Source organism: Lactuca serriola, chromosome 4, assembly GCF_051521515.1.
Source record: "Lactuca serriola cultivar US96UC23 chromosome 4, Lser_US96UC23_V15, whole genome shotgun sequence".
In the NCBI taxonomy this organism is placed as follows: Eukaryota; Viridiplantae; Streptophyta; class Magnoliopsida; order Asterales; family Asteraceae; genus Lactuca; species Lactuca serriola.
This window is the reverse complement of record NC_136411.1, coordinates 361,711,537-361,735,230: the sequence shown is the minus strand read 5'-3', so window position 1 is coordinate 361,735,230 and position 23,694 is coordinate 361,711,537. Positions and strand designations below refer to the sequence as shown.

The following is a 23,694-nucleotide window of genomic DNA, read 5'->3' as shown; positions in this document are numbered from 1 at the left end:
CCAAAATCTCATCCTGGTTAATGAGATTGTCACACCCCAAAACCGATAACGGCGAAATACGTTTCGGGGTGGAGGACGTCATGTACAGTATCAACACAATTGCGTAATAGTAAAAACAAGAAACATACAACTATTGCATTACATAGTGAGTTTAATTACAAGTGTGTTTTGTAATGTTTATCAAACACCAAAAGTAATACAAAAATAAGAGATGGATCTTGTATGCTCCACCTTCTCCAAAATGCTGCACCTATACCTGTCTATCTTTGACCTGAGGATACAAGTTATTTTGAAAACGAATATCAACATAAAGCTGGTGAGTTCATAAGAGTTTAGTGTGAGTTTTTGTATAAAAAGCATTAGAACCGATAGTATGAAAAGCTGCAATTTACATTCATAAGTAGAAGAAAAACCTAGAAAATCCTATATTTTCCATAAATACATTGTAAGTGAAAACCTTTAAGAAATATGTAATTTTCATCTTTGAAAACCATCTATTGTAAAAGTATAATAGTGAATCTCAAATAAGTAATGCAATATGGAAGGTTTTGCCTGTAGTCAATAATAGTGGTGCAAACTTCCTTTAGTGTTAGATACTTGATTACTTTGGGATATTAATTTAGCCTTTAGTTTAGTATTTTAGTGTGGTTATAGTGTATTTCTTGTATGTTTCCGATAGTGTGAATAATAGAGGACCCCATGACCTTCCCGGTCATGCACAGTCTAATGAAGTAGTGGCACCCCTGGGCCTGTACGGCTCGGACTGAAGTTAGCAGTCGGGATGTAATAGTGTCTGCCCCATATAGATCGATACATATAGCGTCGTCTTCCTGTCGGAAAACTCTGGGCGTAGTATGTAGCGAATAGAGCATCTCGTAGTGAGTTAGTGTGTTATCTCCTTCTTAGTGCTTTCTCTTGTATTATAGTGTAGTAGTCTTTTGTATAACTCGTAGTGTGTTCTCTTATTAGTGTATAGTATCGTAATAGAGTGTATTATAGTGTGTAGAGTAGTAGCTATAACGAGTAATAGTGGCCTTAACTATACCTATTATAGTCAACTTAGTGTGTATGGTTCTTGTCAATTTAGTGGTTTAAAAATCAAATGAAATGAAAATACTCGTATCCAACACTAATATATATGATATATAACTAAGAAATCAACGACAGTCGGACGGATAACAACTACCCTAAGCCCACAATCAAACAAGAACAGGAAATAAGGCGAGCTATCGGTCCTAAGTCCTTCAAGTCTTACTTATATAAATATATTAGTGTGGTTACATTTTTATAAGGAGTTTATTTAATAAAAATCTTTGTCAAAAGGGGACATTTAGAAAATTGTTTATTTATCCAAAATAGTATTGAAAACGTAAAGTCCTTTTATAAAGCATAGCGGTAAATCACATGTGATTTGAACTACGGATAGTGAATCACATGTGATTAATTTCCATAAACATGTATATTTGACTTGTATCCCCCCCTAAAACATATAAAAACATTTGAAAGGTTCATTACAGGGGTATGAACTCACCTGAAACCGAGTAAATCGGGTAAATCGGGTGAAAGTGTCGGTTGAGCGTTTTGTACCAAATAAAGACTTGTGCACCTTTTAAGACCCTAATATCATATGAAATATGTATTTTACAAGAAATTAATCATTTTATGCTTTTCATTAAAATATTTAGGTGTTCTAGCATTGATTCGGGGTCTTAGGGCTTAGAAGTGGTTCTCGGGGATCGTATAAGGCCAAATAGGGGTTACGGGGGAGTCCAAGAGTTTACTCCCTTGGAGTTTACGGCCCAAAGGCCACTCCTTGGGAGTTTACGGCCGTAAGCCCCTAGGCTTGGCCGTAAACTCTTTTCCTCCTCTCAAAATGCAAGTTAATGCCTTAAATCAATCCCTAAAATTCTAGTGAATGTCTAGGACCAATTTGGGGGTTTAAAACCTTCATTTGGTTGAGTTTAGGGGAGTTTACGGTCCTAGCTTAGGCTTGGGCCGTAAACTCCATTTTGTTCCTCAAAATGAATTGTTAAATGGTCCTAAGCACTCCCTTAAATCTTAGCTAAATTCTAGAATGCCTTAGGTGAGTTTTTGGGACATCTTGACATGGGAATTGGGTGTTTACAGCCTAAGCATAGGATTGGGCTGTAAACTCCCTTTTAGGCTCTAAAATGTGTTGTTTTAGTGTCCAAACTCATCTAGGTAATTTTCTTAATTAATATATAAGCCTAAGGGAAGGAAAAACGGGACTTTTAACATGGAAAAAGGGTGTTTACGGCCTAAGCATGTGCTTGGGCCGTAAACCCTTTTTAGTGCTCTAAAACTTATGGTTTTGATGATCAAAGGCTCCTAGGTACAACCCCTAACTAGTATCCAGGCTTAAAAGAAGAGAAATGGGGACTTTGGTCATGATTTGGGGTGTTTACGACCTAAGGGGCTTCCTAGGCCGTAAACTCCATATATTCCACTAATTCTTATGATTTTTGGGCTCTAAATGCAATGGAATATGTTTAGAACAAGATAGGGAAGAAACTCTTACGTTAGGAAGCCGGAATTCGCGGTTTTCGGGGTCGAGATCGGGTCTAGAGAGAGAAAGTAGTGAGAGAGAGTGAGAGGGTGGTAAAGAGTGTTCAAGTGGTATACACTTCCTTTTTATATGCCTCGGGTATTGCACCCGGTACACGGCTACCCGATGTTAAAGTTTAACGGGGTTAAAACTTTTTACCCGGGTGAAGTGGTTGGAAGGTAATATAACTTTGTTTGGTTAAACGGGGTTAACACTTACCAGTTATATTTACTTATACTAAAATGATAATGTCAAGAAAATATAAATAAATAGATATTTATTTATTGACGACTCCAAATATTTCGGAAATTAATACATAACGACGAATTCCGTTAGTGAAAACGGGATTATGTAACGACAATAAGTTTGGGTTGTTACATCATCCCCCCGTTAGGGGAATTTCGTCCCGAAATTTAGAATTCATACAGATAAGTATTACAATACTACTAAGCGAAGAGATGGGGATATTTGACTTTCATTTGATCTTCGCGCTCCCAAGTGAATTCCGGTCCCCGCTTGGCGTTCCACCGAACTTTCACAATTGGGATGCGGCTTTGTTTCGTCCGTTTCACTTCCCGATCCATAATCTCCGCAGGCTCTTCCATGAAGTTGAGGCTCTCATTGACCTCGATCTCGTCAAGGGGAATCACGAGAGTCTCGTCGGACAGGCATTTCTTCAGGTTTGAGACGTGGAAGGTAGGATGGATGTTACTTAGCTCGTGGGGTAGGTTGAGTTTGTAGGCTACAAGGCCGATTCTAGCAAGGATCTCAAAAGGCCCTATGTACCTCAGGTTCAGCTTTCCACGCTTTCCGAAGCGTATCGTGCCTTTCCAGGGCGAGACATTCAAAAGGACTCGGTCTCCCACCTGGAATTCTAAGGGTTTTCTCCGTTTGTCTGCGTAGCTTTTCTGTCGATCCCTAGCGGCTTTTAATCGTTCGCGAATCTGTACAATCTTTTCGGTCGTTTCTCGAATAATCTCCGGACCAGTGAGAGCGCTATCAGGAACTCGTCCTTTAGCTAACTGAGTGTCACCCACCTCAGCCCAGCACAGAGGGGATCTGCACTTCTGGCCGTAGAGGGCTTCGAATGGAGCTGCCTTGATGCTCGTATGATAACTGTTGTTGTAGGAAAACTTCACAAGAGGTAAGTGTGTATCCCACGATTTACCGAAGTCGATCACACAAGCTCGCAGCATATCTTCTAGAGTTTGGATTGTCCTCTCACTTTGTCCGTCAGTCTGCGGATGGTAGGCTGTACTCATGTCCAACCTCGTCCCTAGCGCCTTTTGTAATGATTGCAAAATCTAGAGGTAAATCTACTATCTCTGTCCGAGATAATAGATATAGGGATGCCATGCAGCCGCACTATTTTCCTTTATGTATGTTCTTGTGAGTTTCTCCATCTTGTCCGTTTCCTTGATGGGTAGGAAGTGTGCAGACTTGGTCAATCTGTCGACGATGACCCAAATGGTATCCAACCCACCCGCTGTCTTGGGTAGCTTGGTTATAAAGTCCATTGTAATCCGCTCCCACTTCCATTCCGGTATCTCTGGTTGTTGGAGGATTCCTGATGGCTTTTGATATTCGACCTTGACCTTCGTGCAAGTAAGGCACTTGCTCATGAAGGTTGCGATCTCCGCTTTCATGTTAGGTCACCAGTATAGCTTTTTGAGATCCATATACATCTTATCTGAACCTGGGTGGACGGAGTAGCGAGTGTTGTGTGCTTCCCTCATGACCAAGTCTCTGAAACCTCCATGGCGCGGAGTCCAGATTCGGTCCATGAAGTAGTAGGCTCCGTCACCCTTGACCTCCAAACTTTTATCCATTCCGCGCAGGGATTCTCCCGTCACATTCTCAGGCTTTAAGGCTTCCAGCTGAGCCTCCCTGATCTGTGCGGATAGATGCGAACGGATAGTCATTGTCAATGACTTGGTTCTTCGTCCAGAATACTCCTTCCTACTCAGGGCGTCTGCTACTACGCTGGCTTTCCCCGGGTGGTATCGGATTTCGCAATCGTAATCGCTGAGTAGTTCGACCCATCGACGCTACCTCATGTTGTGTTCTTTCTGGTTCAGTAAGTGTTGGAGGCTTTTGTGATCAGTGTACACCACGCTCTTCGTCCCATACAAGTAGTGTCTCCAGATTTTTAGTGCGAAGACGACCGCTCCTAACTCGAGGTCGTGAGTAGTGTAGTTCACCTCATGTGTCTTTAGCTGTCTGGAGGCATAGGCGATGAACTGACCTCGTTGCATCAAGACACAACCGAGCCCCTGATTTGATGCATCGCAGTATACAACAAAATGCTCTATCCCTTCGGGAAGGGATAATACCGGTGCGGTGCATAAAGCTCGCTTCAGGGTCTGGAATGCCTTCTCCTATTTCTTTTCCTAGTCAAATGATACACCCTTCTGTGTCAACATGGTGAGGGGCTTCGCAATCCGAGAGAAGTTTTGGATGAATCTACGGTAGTAGCCAGCGAGGCCTAGAAATTGGCGAATTTCTGTAGGCGTCTTCGGTGCTGACCAGTTCTCAATAGCTTTAATTTTGGAGGGATCCACGTGGATTCCTTCTTCACTAACCACGTGTCCTAAGAATTCAACTCTTTGGATCCAATACTCGCACTTAGAGAACTTCGCATATAACTTCTCTGATCGCAACGTTTCCAGGATTCGTCACAGGTGATCCTTGTGTTCTTCCTCGCTTCGAGAGTAGACGAGTATATCATCAATGAAGACGATTACGAACTGATCTAGATATGGACGACACACCCTATTCATCAAGTCCATGAATACTGCGGGGGTGTTAGTCAGTCCAAAGGGCATCACTACGAACTCAAAATGCCCGTAACGGGTTCGGAAGGCTGTCTTCGGGACATCTTCCTCAAGCACCCGTAACTGGTGATACCTGGATCTAAGATCAATCTTGGAGAAGTAACTTGCTCCTTGCAGTTGGTCGAATAGATCGTCGATACGAGGGAGAGGATAACGATTTTTGACTGTGAGTTTGTTGAGTTCCCTATAATCGATGCACATCCGAAACGACCCATCCTTCGTCTTCACGAACAAGACCGGAGCTCCCCAAGGTGAGAAGCTCGGTCTTATAAAACCCTTGTTGAGCAGTTCGTTGAGTTGACCGGATAGTTCTTGCATTTCGGCAGGCGCTAGACGATAGGGCGACTTAGCTACGGGAGTAGCTCCTGGGACTAGGTCGATTCTGAACTCAACTTGACGTTTGGGAGGTAGACCTGGAAGATCCTCTGGGAAAACATCAGGGAATTCGCATACAACGGGAATGTCCTTTGGATCTTTCGATTTCTGGCTAGTGTCGACAACGTGAGCAAGAAAGGCGTGATATTCCTTGCGCAAGTATTTCTGAGCCTGAATACTGGAGATGATACGAAGGCTCGTACCCGGTTTATCTCCATAGATCAATAGGGTTTCGTGATTTGGAAGATTCAGGCGAATGGCTTTGTCGGAGCATAGGATATCGGCGCGATGAAGACTCAACCAGTCCATACCAACAATGACATCGAAGTTTTTGATTGAGACTGGTACAAGATCGATTGGAAATGGGTGATCGTCTAACGTGGAGGTACAACCTATGTAGATTTCGTTAGAGCTTTCAGCCTTCCTGTTAGCCATTTCTACGACGAATGTTTCTTTAGTGGTTGAGGAGTTTGTTTGAGTAAGTGTTTAAAGTTTTGATTTATGAAGCTTCTTTCTGCACCACTATCGAATAAGACACAGGCATAAGAGTTGTTGAGAAGAAACGTACCCATGACCACTGTGGGATCCGCTACCGCTTCATTGTGACCGATAGCGAGTAACCTTCCAGTTCCCCCGGCATTTGTAGCCTTCGGACAGTTCTTCTTAAAATGACCAGCTTCACCGCAGCCATAACATGTCGGGGTCACTCCCGAACCGGAAACTTGCGAGATAGGTTTGGGAGGGGCCTTGCAAAATCGGACATTATAGCCTTTCTGACCACAGTTGGAGCACTGCAATTCACGGCAGGGGCCGTGGTGGTGGAAAGGACATTTGGGACATTTGGGCAGATTCCCACTATAAGCTTTTGGCGGGGCAGGTGCGGCTGGAGTGGTGGCAGCATGGACCGCCACAATTTGCTGGTCCTTGGAGGAGGTTTGAGTTTTCTTGCCTTTCTTATTATCCATACGCTTCCTCTTTCTGTCAGATGAACCGGGTGGTGCAGTGGTAGTGGGGGTTGCTGTTGCTGGAGTGGAAGAGACTTCATGGTTGATCAGACTCTGGGCCAATTCCTTGGCGCTGTCGAAGGTGGTAGGGCGTGAGGCTAGAACATTTCCTCGATACGGGGGCACTAAACCCTAGATGTACCGTTCAATCTTCTTGCTCTATGACGGGATCATATTGGGACACATAGCCGCCAAGTCGCAGAACCTGGCCGTGTACGCTATTATATCAGTCCCCACCATCTTAAGGTTCCAGAGTTCCTCCTCAAGTTTCTGGATTTCGCCCCTAGGGCAGTATTCCTTCCTCATAAGATCCTTTAAAGTGTCCCAGCCCATGACATTAGCTGAAACCAAGGAGAGTGCACTGACCTGGCCGTTCCACCATGTCAGGGCCCTGTTGGTGAGGGTGGCGGTAGCGAACTTGATTTTGCTCTCTTCGGGGCAAGAGCACATTTCAAACACAGCTTCGGTTCTTTCAAACCATTGGGATAACGCTAGAATTCCTCCGGTACCATCGAAGAAGGTAGGCTTACAGTTCATGAAGTCCTTATAAGTGCATCCCTGCACTCGTTGATGGACTTCACCAAACCTGGAGTTACCACCGCTTGCGTCCCCGGAGTTCATTTGGGCCATGGCTGCTGTCACAGCCACGGTCACAGCTGTTTGGAACAGCACTGGATCGAACTGCGGAGGAGGAGGTGGTGGAGGAGGGGTTTGAGTTGCTGGTCTTCCTCTGATTGGACGCTTTCGTGGAGGCATCTTTCACTGGAAGATCATAGAAATGATAGCAATAGTAAGAGTCTAGTGCAAATGTGAATAGAGTGTTTCGTGGATTAAATTAACATAACCCAAGATCAGAATGAGAGTCATAGCAATGGAGTAATCAACTGCCAATATACTGGTATTAATGATGTAACACAAGTTCATGAAAATTGACGTAACAGTAGGTCTTACATCAAACCATAAAGAAAACGTTGGCAGTTTAGAGGTCTAGTTAGAGTATTTTTAAGCTAGGAATGTTTACAGACAAGAGATCTACGGAACATAGAGGGGAAAGGCTAGTCCTTTAAACAAAAGAGTGAGGTAACTAGACGTCTTCTATTGGCGACGGTTACTTGTTGGGCGAATCCTTAGATCCGCTAGCTGACGCATAACTTCTTGAAGGTGTCGATCATGAGTCCTTTGGCGTGCTCGGAGTTCCCTAACTTCGGCTCGGGATGCAGCTAACTGATGCTGCAGAGCCTCGTTGGTCCTCCTTGTCCTGTCCATGGCCTCTTCAAGTTGGCGGATGCGAACCGTGTTGAGATTCGAGTTGGCATCCACTTCTACAACTCGACCAATAGCAGCTTGACCCTGCTCGACATTCCTGGCAATCCTTCGGATCATGATGGGCAGAACCCGATCCGCTGATCCTCCTTTGCTTATGTTGTAGAAGCTTCGGTCTCCATTGTAAGGTAAAGGCTGACCCTGCTCCTCGCTCCATCGGTGCAAGGATATGGCCCACATAGGAGTGGGACCCTGAAATGTCGGACGGGGGTTAGGGTTCGGAGCTTCAGGAGGTTGGTTGTTAACTTCTGGTTCGGAGCTCGAGCTATCCGAGAAACCTTCAGCATGATGATCATCCAAAGGGATCGGGTGATCATCGTCAGAATCCTCCTCGAGCCATCCTCCATTGCCCTGGTTTGGATAGTACGGATCACCGGGATGGTGGAAGCCAGCCATGCTATCTACGCGAGAAAAGGGGGAAAGGAAAGGTTAATAGACGTACTACTCTAAGATACTTATAAGATGAATCGTTATCAGTCGACCCAATACTTGCGTAGTGCATACCGATTACATGTAACCGAAGCAAGATAGTCCTTCGAATAAGCAACCCTAACTTTAGACCCCCCAATCAAACAAGAACAGGGAATGAAGCAAAGGCTACAGATTCTGAGTCTATAGCGCCCTAGTCACATGTAACCGTGGTGTATCCACTTAGCAACTATTGTCCTACCAGTAACGACCCTTTTAGTTATCACATATGTGTGTTCTAAAGATACAGAATACTCCTATAGTATTCTTATGGTAACATTATTGTGGTAGTGTTGGTAAGTTTTTAGACTTGTTGCAACACCACAACCAAGCTTAGGCACATACTAGTCACTCCCAGGAAAACGTAGTTGATCAGGCTACATCCCCCCAAATGTGACTATATGTCTCTAAGCCCAATTGTGCTATCCAACAATCTTAATACTTTTGTTTTGTTCTAGGGTGATACTGACTTCTGTGTTTTATAGTGATGTGTGTATATATATACTTAGTTAAATCTTTTAGATACTTAACAATATATATTCTTGGTCAGAGTCTTTTAGTCCCGAAGTGTTTATATTTCGTATATCTTTTATAGGTTGATATACTTGATTCACTACAAACAGTGCTCTGATACCAATCTGTCACACCCCAAAACCGATAATGGCGGAATACGTTTCGGGGTGGAGGACATCATGTACAGTATCATCACAATTGCATAATAGTAAAAACAAGAAACATACAACTATTGCATTACATAGTGAGTTTAATTACAAGTGTGTTTTGTAATGTTTATTAAACACCAAAAGTAATACAAAAATAAGAGATGGATCTTGTATGCTCCACCTTCTCCAAAATGCTGCACTTGTACCTGTCTATCTTTGACCTGAGGATACAAGTTATTTTGAAAACAAATATCAGCATAAAGCTGGTGAGTTCATAAGAGTTTAGTGTGAGTTTTTGTATAAAAAGCATTAGAACCGATAGTATGAAAAGCTGCAATTTACATTCATAAGTAGAAGAAAAACCTAGAAAATCCTATATTTTCCATAAATACATTGTAAGTGAAAACCTTTAAGAAATATGTAATTTTCATCTTTGAAAACCATCTATTGTAAAAGTATAATAGTGAATCTCAAATAAGTAATGCAATATGGAAGGTTTTGCCTGTAGTCAATAATAGTGGTGCAAACTTCCTTTAGTGTTAGATACTTGATTACTTCGGGATATTAATTTAGCCTTTAGTTTAGTATTTTAGTGTGGTTATAGTGTATTTCTTGTATGTTTCCGATAGTGTGAATAATAGAGGACCCCATGACCTTCCCGGTCATGCACAGTCTAATGAAGTAGTGGCACCCCTGGGCCTGTACGGCTCGGACTGAAGTTAGCAGTCGGGATGTAATAGTGTCTGCCCCATATAGATCGATACATATAGCGTCGTCTTCCTGTCGGAAAACTCTGGGCGTAGTATGTAGCGAATAGAGCATCTCGTAGTGAGTTAGTGTGTTATCTCCTGCTTAGTGCTTTCTCTTGTATTATAGTGTAGTAGTCTTTTGTATAACTCGTAGTGTGTTCTCTTATTAGTGTATAGTATCGTAATAGAGTGTATTATAGTGTGTAGAGTAGTAGCTATAGCGAGTAATAGTGGCCTTAACTATATCTATTATAGTCAACTTAGTGTGTATGGTTCTTGTCAATTTAGTGGTTTAAAAATCAAATGAAATGAAAATACTCGTATCCAACACTAATATATATGATATATAACTAAGAAATCAACGACAGTCGGACGGATAACAACTACCCTAAGCCCACAATCAAACAAGAACAGGAAATAAGGCGAGCTATCGGTCCTAAGTCCTTCAAGTCTTACTTATATAAATATATTAGTGTGGTTACATTTTTATAAGGAGTTTATTTAATAAAAATCTTTGTCAAAAGGGGACATTTAGAAAATTGTTTATTTATCCAAAATAGTATTGAAAACGTAAAGTCCTTTTATAAAGCATAGCGGTAAATCACATGTGATTTGAACTACGGATAGTGAATCACATGTGATTAATTTCCATAAACATGTATATTTGACTTGTATCCCCCCCTAAAACATATAAAAACATTTGAAAGGTTCATTACAGGGGTATGAACTCACCTGAAACCGAGTAAATCGGGTAAATCGGGTGAAAGTGTCGGTTGAGCGTTTTGTACCAAATAAAGACTTGTGCACCTTTTAAGACCCTAATATCATATGAAATATGTATTTTACAAGAAATTAATCATTTTATGCTTTTCATTAAAATATTTAGGTGTTCTAGCATTGATTCGGGGTCTTAGGGCTTAGAAGTGGTTCTCGGGGATCGTATAAGGCCAAATAGGGGTTACGGGGGAGTCCAAGAGTTTACTCCCTTGGAGTTTACGGCCCAAAGGCCACTCCTTGGGAGTTTACGGCCGTAAGCCCCTAGGCTTGGCCGTAAACTCTTTTCCTCCTCTCAAAATGCAAGTTAATGCCTTAAATCAATCCCTAAAATTCTAGTGAATGTCTAGGACCAATTTGGGGGTTTAAAACCTTCATTTGGTTGAGTTTAGGGGAGTTTACGGTCCTAGCTTAGGCTTGGGCCGTAAACTCCATTTTGTTCCTCAAAATGAATTGTTAAATGGTCCTAAGCACTCCCTTAAATCTTAGCTAAATTCTAGAATGCCTTAGGTGAGTTTTTGGGACATCTTGACATGGGAATTGGGTGTTTACAGCCTAAGCATAGGATTGGGCTGTAAACTCCCTTTTAGGCTCTAAAATGTGTTGTTTTAGTGTCCAAACTCATCTAGGTAATTTTCTTAATTAATATATAAGCCTAAGGGAAGGAAAAACGGGACTTTTAACATGGAAAAAGGGTGTTTACGGCCTAAGCATGTGCTTGGGCCGTAAACCCTTTTTAGTGCTCTAAAACTTATGGTTTTGATGATCAAAGGCTCCTAGGTACAACCCCTAACTAGTATCCAGGCTTAAAAGAAGAGAAATGGGGACTTTGGTCATGATTTGGGGTGTTTACGACCTAAGGGGCTTCCTAGGCCGTAAACTCCATATATTCCACTAATTCTTATGATTTTTGGGCTCTAAATGCAATGGAATATGTTTAGAACAAGATAGGGAAGAAACTCTTACGTTAGGAAGCCGGAATTCGCGGTTTTCGGGGTCGAGATCGGGTCTAGAGAGAGAAAGTAGTGAGAGAGAGTGAGAGGGTGGTAAAGAGTGTTCAAGTGGTATACACTTCCTTTTTATATGCCTTGGTTATTGCACCCGGTACACAGCTACCCGATGTTAAAGTTTAACGGGGTTAAAACTTTTTACCCGGGTGAAGTGGTTGGAAGGTAATATAACTTTGTTTGGTTAAACGGGGTTAAAACTAACCAGTAATATTTACTTATACTAAAATGATAATGTCAAGAAAATATAAATAAATAGATATTTATTTATTGACGAATCCAAATATTTCGGAAATTAATACATAACAACGAATTCCGTTAGTGAAAACGGGATTATGTAACGACAATAAGTTTGGGTTGTCACAGAGATGCCCTAAGAACTGGACCTCTCCTCACCAAAACTCACACTTCGAGAACTAGGCAAACAGACGTTCCCACCTCTATACTCCCAGTAGCTCTCGAAGGTGCTCCCCATGCTGCTCTTTGGTCTTGGAATACACCAAGATCTCATCAATAAATACAATGACAGATCAGTAGAGCATCGACCTACACACCCGATTCATCAAATCTATAAACACCGAGGCACATTGGTGAGCCCAAATGGCATCATCACGAACTCGTAATACCCATAACGATTCTGGAACGTGGTCTTCTCCATGTCATACTCTCTTACTCTCACCGGATGATACCCGGACCTTATATCGATCTTGGAGAACCAAGATGCACCATACAACTAATCAAAAAGGTCATCAATCTGCGGAAGGGGATAACAGTTCTTCACCGTTAACTTGTTCAACTCCCAGGTAATCAATGCACATCCATTGTGAACCATCCTTCTTCTTGATGAACACTATAGGCGCTCCCCACGATGAACTGCTCAGCCTAATGAACTGCTTTCCTAACAGCTCTTGAAGCTGAGAGGACAACTCCTACATCTAAGGCAGTACCAAGCGGTACGCAGCCTTGGCAATCGGAGCCGCACCTGGTGCTAGATCAATCTTGAACTCAACCTGCCTCTCGAGAGGCACACCAGGTAATTCCTTCAGGATAACATCGGCAAACTCCCTAACAACTCGTACCTTTGATTTTGAAGTCTGCTCTCCAACCCGAGTATCAACCACATAATCTAGATAACCTGCGCACCCATGCTAACTATACTATCGAGCCCTGGCTGCCGAACAAAAGCATGAGCCAACCTTGGTGCCCTCTCCATAGATAACCAGTTCTCCCCTACTTAGGGTTTGAACTACCAATCGTTGGCCCTCGCAATCGATCATGGCACCAAACCTGCTCATCCAGTCCATACCTACTATCACGCATACATATCTCATGGGGATATGGATCAGATCAATCGGATAAGGAACCCCAAAGATCTCCGATATACAACCCTGATACAATGTGGATGCAAGAACCCCGTGCTCGTTGGTGATAGAACCCACAACATACACTCTAACTCCCCATTAAACATATCAAACTCCCTACTGAACGATCGAGACACAAAGCACCAACTCGCGCCCGATTCAAATAACACAAGAGAAATAAAAGAGTTCGCTAAGAACATACCTATTAGGAGCATAAATATGAGCTTAACATAAAATATAATCAACACAATAACAAATCGAAACATATCGGTCACGACGTCTGCTACCGCCCTGGCCTTCTCTGCCGTAAGCTGAAAAGCACGACCTCGAGCCCTCGAGGGCTCCGCCTTACCCTGGCTCTCATCAGTGATCCTTATAGTATCTGGTGCTGGAGCTTGCATCGACCTAGCATCAAGCAAGGGACAGTTGTCCTTCACATGGCTAACATGGTCGCATTTATAGCAAATCGTGGTGTTGGGTACTAGAGCATGCCGACGACAATCCCTCGCAACGTGGCCCTACTTGCCACAATTGTGGCATCTAGAAGAAGATCGGAAAGCACCATCATGAACCTTTCCACACTTTCCACAAGTACGGCCCCTTCAACGCCCAAATCTAACAATAGCGGTCTTGAACGGCTTCAGCGCAGGCTGACACTGCGTTGGGGTCTACCTCTGCTCCCTCGTCTGGAGCTCCATCTCGATCTCCCGCCGCCTAGCAGCCTCCTACAAATATTTCCATCTTGAGCATGCTTAGGTATTGTGTCATCTGAGCTTGCTTAGAAGCAACAAAGTCAAGGAAAAACCTAGCTCTCTCCGTAAACATCTTAGTGATCTCTGTCACCGAATCGGTCCCCTGCCTCAAATCCAAGTACTCCTGAGCCAGCCTTTCCTGCTCTAGTAATGGAACATATCTTGAGTGGAACATATAAGAGAATTGCTCCCATGAAACTGCAACTTGCTACTATGGGGTGTAAGAACTAGTAACTAACCTCCACCAATCCTTCGCTCTGAACCGAAGAAGGTTCAGAGTGCATTAGACAATGTGGTCAGCTGGGCCAGAGCACGTAAAGGAACATCCCTCAACATCATACAACAACCTCATGTCTATGATCGGGTCCTGAACTATGTCAAATACAGGGGGCTTCATATTATCGAAGTCCCGATACTGAAAAGCCCTCCCAACGACAATCCCCACAACGACAACGACTGTGGTGGCAGCAGCAACAACAGTAGCCTCGTAAAATGAATTATATCGATCGTCGAAGAACTCCATCATCGCGGTGTTGATAGAACCAAACAACTCTGGTATCTGCTCCCGGACAATAGAGACAACATCCTCACGAATGATCTCCCTAACTGGATCCTCAGTAAATCCTGGCCCATCTTGGCCACCTGTCCCCAACTCCTGATCTAGATCCCGACTCAAATCGCCTCGCAACCACCATATTGAAAATAAACTTGGGAGATATCAGATAAAACACATATCATAGGGACTAATTCCCAACAAAACCCTAGGGGTTGTGACTTTCTTGATATGCGTACGGGTCCCGTGCTTCTGGTAGTACGGGCCCATACTACCTTCCACACTTACCTGTATTTGTCTCAGAAGATCATCACAACAACCCCAACACACTCACTAGAATATGCATGCACCATATTCTCACTTCCTAGATGAAGGCTAGACATTACGCAATTGGCCGACTGACTCCACATAACTCATCCATGAAACTTCCACCAACCCTGCAGCACTCGTGTATGCTAATCATACATAACATTGGATCCTATAGACAGTCGAATACTTGATTCTAACTTAATCCCACAACCAAACAAGGAACATGAAATAATGCTAAATCAAAGATTCTCAGGATCTAAAATCTTAGTTATGTATAATTTTGATGCATACACTAAGCAACGGCAATAATGATGTCTATTCATATAAGGAACACCCTAGGCTATCATGCGTCATATAGTCAGGCAATTCTATCACGTGATTCCTGAAGATCCTTAGCCTATCAATAGCATGATGTTATAACATATCGCAATATCAAATAACAGTGTGGTAATTTGGGGTCTACTTACTAGCTTCGACTGATCGTACACATCACATCCTCTCTTGATAATTTTGAAAATCAATTTTAAAACCTTTTCGTTTCTTTAGTTTGAGACTGGATTCACACGGGTGTTCCTCTAATTCACTCAAACTAAGTCTCTGATACCAACTTGTAACGAATCAAAAATCAAAATAAATTAAAACTTAAAAAAAAAAAAACCATAGTCATAAAATGTTTACAAAATCATTGTTTCCAATTTTTTTTATCCATATCAGAGTATCCCAAAATCATAAAGCCATAAAAAGAGGATGTGTATGGTCACACCTTCTCCTTCCCATAATCATCAAAAGTACCTGAAATAACAACTAAAAACTATAAGCCAAAGCTCAGTGAATTCCTCCAAAGTACCAACACACCAACAAATCACACACACACACACACATATATATATATATATATATATATATATATATAACATCATGTCGAGTCCAATCAACCATCACGTTGGACCCCATGCCCAGTCAACCTTCGGGTCCAATCATCCTCGGGATGGAATAACCTAGGTTGGAATGCCAATATACAACAAATCCACTCAGTCATCAGACTGGAATACCCTCAGGCCCTTAGTATGAGTTTGGCATTCCAATCGACCCTCATCTCGTATCTAGAATGCTTCTAAGCCCTCAGTATGAGTCTGGCATGCCAACCAACCTTAAGCTCATATCTAGAATGCTCCCAGGTTTGTTGGATACAACACAAAGCAGTACAACCTTAACTTAACACAATATGTCGACATATAACAAATAACAAACATAAGCAACATACAAATAATAATGCAGACAGAAATCATAGGTAGTCCTACAGATCTACCAGTCTAAGCATATAAGCAACTAGCATATAATAATGCAGATATATCCCATACTCAACATATCAATGTATAGCAGGATATCAATTCAATGGATCGTGCTTAGTGCCTTCGACCCGTAAATACAGTGAGGAAAACTCACCTCATAGTCTGAATGATAGCTGATGAGGTCTCGACTCCGAATCTCAGCTCTAACCGATACTTATTCATCCAAATGACCAATTTCTCAAACACCATTAAAATTACCCAAAATACCCCTTCGTCAAACTTGGTCAAAGTCAAAGTCAAACTAGTTAAAATCAACAAGTCAACTGAGTCAACCCAGTCGAGTCAACTCAATCGATTCGACACAAATCACGTACGCGGGGCATACTCGAGCATTAACCACCATCGGGGAGGCTGACCACGTAAGCGCTGCGTACTCAATTTACGCAAGGGGTCTGCCCAGTCTTCCCAAAAACTCATTAAGATCTTAATGCCTTAAGCTTTTACATCCAACTTTCAGATCCAACACTAAATCATCATCAAGAGTCATAAAGTTTCCAACTTTATGACTTTGCATACCCATGAAGTGCTTAACTCAACATATTAATGCATTAAGACACTCTAAAGAATACATGGAGCAAAATCAACCATTAAGACCCTTTTTTATGGCTGAAGACCCTTCCTAAGGTCTGAAAGGGTGGCTTAATGGGTCATCAACAGACCATGCCCAAGAATCACCATTTGGGACCAAAAGGTGTCTTAATAGATCAAGAATCTAGACCTACAAGATGGAGTGGTAAAGATGCAAGCGTTTTACCTTCTGGAGCTTGCTAACAAGGAAGAAATCCCAGATCCAAAGTGTTTCCCAACTCCAAGCTCTTCACCTTCAAGAACTCTTCTAAAACAATCCACTGGCTCCAAAAAGGCACTCTTCCACTTAGGGTTGCTTAGGGGTCATTCTCACAGAGGGTGAATGAAGAAGGAAAGGGACATGAGGTTATAATGATGATTATATAGGGCCAAAACCCTTAAAATTAGGGTTTGCATGATCTTCACATATGTCCTGCGTACGAGGTATATGCCCAACGTACTAAGGTGCGCCCTAGTACACTCAGCGTACACATGTACGTTCAACATACTCCCCAAAGTCCAAATTTACCAAAGTATCACTATGGGCCCCTTTTGCACCATTTCTTTTACTTAGGGACCAAAATGCAATATAATTCAATTATATGGTCAAAATTAAAAGTACCTCCTCATTAAGATGTTACAGTTTAGTAAAATATAAGTAGCAAAATCATCATTTCTCTACAAATTTTTCATGTCATTTTCATAGAATTATTTGTGAAAATTATGGATGTAAGCACGGACGACGAACAAGGATGAAAAAAATCCTGGTTTTTGATACCCTTAGCGAAATAATATTTATCAATGATAGAATTTTTGCTGAGAATTAATATCTACAAAAATGTTACCAAGGATATCATATATGTGAATTTGCTAAAAAAATTACTTTTGCATGTACAAAAAAATAAAATAATACAACCTAGTAATTAAATTATTTTGACACCCTAACCATTTACCATTGGGATTTCCAAGCGACGCATTTGTGCACGTGGGACTCTTCCGTCCTTCCGCGTACAACTTGGCAGTTGACTTGACTCTTATCTTCATTCAATCATAGAATTCTTTGCGAGCTTGGGCATTCCTTTCAAATGTGGGTTCAAGTAAAAAATAATTGTACTTCTTTCTTAAATCCTAGGAATAATATACCTTGAGTTTTAAATAAACTTATGCTTGTTTGTCGGGCCACAACTATCATATAAATATATGCAATGTTGGACATGAGCTTTTGCCAACAAAGCCTTACACATAAAAACTAATTATAAATTACACTTTATTCCATTACATGTCAAACTATACAAAAGCCATCTTCAACATCCACTATCAAACTTTTATATGTCAAGTTTCATCTTTATCGGATGCTTCCATGCATGGTGAATACGGTCTAATTTGACCCGATAAATCAAAATCAAACTGCGAAAATTGAGTTTTAGTCATAAGAAAACGGATTTTGTTTGTAATGTGGTTTTTTGTTGGTGGGTTGATTGGATCTACTTTCGCTTATTTCCTACATTCTCTTGGGTTTTTCGGTATTTTATTTGACAATGCAATAAAAATAACAATCAAGTACAGCCTTATTAAAGTCAAATTAAATAATAACAGTATAAAAAATATTGAAGAATTCAGCAATATGTATCACAAAAAGAATTCTAAAATTTTCTAACAACATTACTAATTGAGATCAATAGAAACTAGAAACATTATATACATACATGCACACATATACACCCCATATATATATATATATATATATATATATATATATATATATATATATATATATATATATATATATATATATATATATATATAAAGAGAGAGAGAGAGAGAGAGAGAGAGAGAGAGAGAGGTAAGTTCAATTGAGAAAAAAAGGTTGAGAATAGAGGAATCATTCTCAGACAATGATTTATCTAACATGTTCAAATTAAAAAAAAAATGCGCGTGTCCATTTTCATTAAGGGTATCTTTGTAAATTAGCAACTTTTTTACATAGAACTTACCTGTTCGTTGTTATCAGTTTCCAATTTGATGATATCTTTAGCTCGTTTGAATCGGATATGAGGAATTCATTATCAAGATTATTTTCTTTATATAACTCGTTAGCAATTATACGTATTCATTCCATTAATCGTGAAGTTTCGCATCTGTGTTTCAATTTTCTACTTCGTATTCAGTTTCCGATTTGATCAGGTATGTATATCGTTTGAATCGGATAGATCGGAGTTCATTATCAAGATTACTGCTTTTTATAATTTGTTTGTAATTACGCTTATTATCTTCGTTTTCGAGTTGTTTCATCGGAGTTCATTATCAAGATTATCAAGTTTCGAATATGTATTGGAGTTATTTCATCGGATTTTTGTTAAGCAGTTTGAGATATTTATTTCGAATCAGAGCTGATTTAATTTTTAATCGGATATATCGTTGTAGTTTTTACGCTTTGTACTGAGAGAGATTGCTTAATTACATCATCTGATCATATATGATTTAAGTTTCTTTCAGATATTTTGTACGTTGAGGTGAGATATATTCGAGTTTAACCAGGTTTTCATCTTTACGACTTTTTTTGTGAGATATATTCGATATATTCGATATTAAGATTGTTTTTGTTTATTTATATAGATCATTTGGTGTATTATGTCGAATTCTAGTGTTATTGATGGTGATTTGTATTATTCTATGAGTGAGAGTGAAGAAGAAGATGTTGAGAACTCATTTTTTGAAGGTATCAGTTATTGAATTATTTTGTTGTTTTTAATTTTGTTGATTATCATTTATTTACATATGAATATGTTAATATGAATAAATTGTTGTCTTATTCATATATGAATAAACGTGTGATAATTGTAATTTCGAATTTATTATTTTTTCGTTTTATTTATATATGAATAACTTATGTTTTATTTTATATAATTTGAATCCTCATGAATTTTATATATTCATATATGAATGTTTTATTTATATGAGTTTTATGTATTCATATATATTATTGTTTTATTCATGCATTATTATTTTAGGTGGTGAATCTTCAAGTTCAGTACATGATGCACAATATTGTGATGATATAATTGCAGAACATGTTTATAAGCCAGATGTACTTGTTCAACTTATTCCATTTAAGGGTTTAATATTCAAATCATTAAAGTTGTCTATCAAAATGTATTCTGAGTATGCTGAAATTGGTGGTTTTGATGTTAGACTGAGCACACAGTCAAGGTTTGATAACAAGATTATAAAGAAGAAACATGTTATATGTAATCGTGGTGGTAAACAGAAAAAGAAATCTTGTGACACACTAGGTACAAGTGGTGTTAGGAGGAAACGAAATTCAAATTCAAGAGCTATTGGTTGTCAAGCAAAGATTATATTTAAATCTGTGTATGGAACTCCAGATTATAAAGTTTTTCAGTTTGATGAACTTCACAACCATCCACTTGAGAAGAGAAGCGATTTAAAAAAAGCGAGACAAATGTCATATTCAGAAAAAGAGTTTATTGTGCGTGATTCCACATCAAAAATAGGTCCAACTATGACTCATAAGTTGAGGGCAAGTTTGAGAGGTGGGTATGAGTTTGTAAAGCCAAAAGTAGTTGACTATAAAATTTTAAGGAGAGATATCAACAAGGTTATTGGTTATAAAGATGCCCAAATGATAGTAAACACAATGAATGACCGTCGAGCTCACAATCCAAATTACTCATTTGAGTTTAATTGTCAAGATGATGTTTTGGACTGTATGTTTTGGGCTGATGAAATGGAGAAGGCATATTATGCTGAATTTGGTGATGTTATCTCGTTTGATGCGACTTTCCGAACAAACAAGTAAGTTATTTTATCTACTTTTGTTTATAGCTTATTCATATATGAATATTTTTATATTCACTTATTAATATATCAAAAATTGACTTTAATGAACATTTTTTTGTGTGTTAGGTATCGAATGGTTTTTGTTCCGTTTACTGCTATTGACCATCATAAAAAATCGGTTACTATTGGATCTGGGTTGCTAAGCAATGAAAGCATTGAGTCTTACTCTTGGTTGCTTAAAGCATTTCTTAAAACTCATGGGAAAGAACCAACACTTGTTTTGACCGATCAAGATGTTGCAATAAAACAAGTTGTTGAGAATGTGTTTCGTAATTCAAAGCACCGATTATGTATGTGGCATATAATGAAAAAGTTGAAAAAAAAGTATTATTTTAATATATTTCAAATATATTACTTATTAGTATATTCATTTATGAATATTGATTGTTATTTTACTTATTATTATTTATTCATTTATGAATATTTTTGTTTTAATACATATATCAGATGATTTATTTACTAACATAGACTTTAGAAAAAGGTTTTCAAAGCTTGTTTGGGACATTAATATGAAACTTGATGTTTTTGAGGTGAAGTGGTGTTTGCTTATGAAAGAATTCAATCTTGAAGACACAAGATGGTTTAAAGACATGTTTACAATATGTGATTCATGGATACCTGGATATTTTAGTGATATTCCAATGTGTGGTTTGATGAAGACTACATCGAGGTCAGAGAGTATGAATTCATCCTTTAATACATACTCAGAAAGTGGGAACTTACTTTTGAATTTCATGATGAATTACGACACTGCCATTCAAAAGCAAAGGAATACTCAACAAGAGCTTAATAAGGCATCAAAGAAAGCATCATATAAAATGCAAACACCTCAAGAAATAGAACTGCAAGCATCAAAGGTTTATACAAGTATATTATTTTTTGAGGTGCAAAAAGAAATATATAAAGCATATTTTTTCTGTACATACTCATATGTTGGTATTGAAGATGGTTGGGAAGTTTACATTGTGCAGCACCACAACCGTAAAAGTGATTTTAAAAATGAATTTAAGGTAATTTTACTAGTTTTTTTTTATGAAAAATGTAATAATATTCATATATGAATATGAGAATATTCATATATGAATATGAGAATATTCATATATGAATATCAATATTCATATATGAATATATGAATATTATATGAATATATGAATATATGAATATTATATGAATATATGAATATATGAGTGTTGATATGAGTATTCTTATATGAATGTAAATGTGTAAATTTTTTTTGTATCAGGTTGAAATAAAAGCTGAAGAGAAAGAAATAAATAGCAGCTGTGAACATTTTAAGCGTATGAGTGTTTTATGCAGACATGCTTTTACAATAATGATGAGATGTGGTGTTAAAGGAATTCCTGAAAGGTACATTTTGAAGAGATGGAGAAAGGATGTGATATCAAGAAATTATCATTTTAGTTCTGTTCAATCCGATTCAGGTGATTGTGAGAATGTAAAGCTAGTCAATGATTCATATTATAGTTTTGAATCATGTTTGGATATTGTAAGAGATGACAAAAAGAGATTGGCTTTGTTTGCTGAGAAACAACAAATGTTGTTGAAGGAATTTGAGAGTGATTATATTTCTCCTGGGTTGAAAAGCAAGACAGATGGTGAAGTCGTATGCAAGCTTTTGGGTGTTACTATTCCTATTCCAGAAGAGATTAATATTCACGTTCCTGAAGTTCAAAGCAATAAAAGTTCTGGAATCAAGAAAAGAATTCCAAGTACAGGTGAAGTAGCATATGAAAATTCTAAAAAAGAATATAGAATGTTTTCAGGATGTGGAAAACGAGTTCCACACAATTTACGTACTTGTCCAGAAAGAGTTGGAGCTGCTAAATCAACAAAAGACAGTTAGGGATTTTTTAGTTTTTTTTTTTAATGTTTTTTGGTTTTATTCATTATGAATATATGCAGATAAAAACAATAAACAATAATATTCATGTATGAATAATACACATTTATATTGATATGGTAAATTGATACGTTGATATTTGTTTTTAAATTACTATAAAATAAGTTATATTGATATTGTAAATTATTCATAAATGAATACAAATATGTGAAATTTGTTATACTAATAATTAAGTAATATTCATATTTTAACTTTTTTATGTTAATATCTGAACTTTGTTATACTAACATATTAATTTAAACTTATTCATAAATGAATATATCATATTTGTATTTATTTATGAATAAATAAAAATAAAGTTTGAAAATACTTGAATATAAAAAAATGACATAAATAAGCAAACTTGTTTCTACTAATAAGTTAGTTATATTCATATCTAAAATTTGTTATATTCATATATGAACTTTGTTATGCTGACATATTACTCCTAATTTAATCATAAATGAATATATCATATTCGTATTCATTAATGAATAAACATAAATAAACTTTGAAAATATTTAAATATAAAAAACTAATAGAAATAAGCGAAGTTGTTTTTATTACATAATCATTCAACACAAAATAATAAAAGATGTTCATAAGCATTTCACAAAATATTAAAACGATGTTCAATAACATTTAACAAACCATTTAAAACTTGTTTCGCAGAATCATCTTACATGTACTTCAAATCCATTCATCTTCAATACAAACTATTCTATAGCATCACACTTCAACATTCTTTCATCTTCACAAGCAATCATCAATATTCTTTTAACCTTTTTTGAATTGTTTGCATAGCCTTGTATGCATGATCCGTACGCACTTCGAATTCAACTTTTTGATATTTTTCAGCAAGATCCAACACCTTAGCCTTCAACATGTTAATTTCAGAAGTTAGCATTATGTGTGCATATCTTTGCCTGAGCTTCTCTAAAGTAGTTTGTTGAATTGCACTTTCTTTATGAAGACCTGGTTTCCACTTTGAGAGTGGTTGTCCCATATAGGTCTCCATATGTCTCATTGCAAAGACCCCACAATCAACTTTGTTTTTAACTGTTCTCCATGACATGTCAAGCCGTTGGGGTTTGATACTTACTTTTGAGATTGCATTTGCTCTTGGATGGTTAATTTCTTTAAAGTATCTCACAAACAAATTTTTCTGATCATTAAATAAAATAAAAGTTAGATATGTAATAAATTGGTTCTTTTATGTTGTTGTGAATTGGGTACATACCAAAGGTTTCAATATTACTCCGTATTTCCCTTCATAA

The 23,694-nt window shown here is 38.5% G+C and overlaps 1 protein-coding gene across 1 annotated transcript; it reads left to right on the top strand.

Annotated features, from left to right (window-relative positions):
• The first annotated feature begins 19,287 nt into the window (after window positions 1–19,287).
• LOC145099725 (protein FAR1-RELATED SEQUENCE 5-like) lies at window positions 19,288–22,381 on the top strand. Its single transcript, XM_079037247.1, has 5 exons — window positions 19,288–19,375; window positions 19,668–20,472; window positions 20,584–20,807; window positions 20,965–21,374; window positions 21,761–22,381. Exons 1-5 carry the CDS (start codon window positions 19,288–19,290, stop codon window positions 22,379–22,381), a joined length of 2,148 nt encoding a protein of 715 aa, XP_078893373.1.
• Window positions 22,382–23,694: the final 1,313 nt, after the last annotated feature.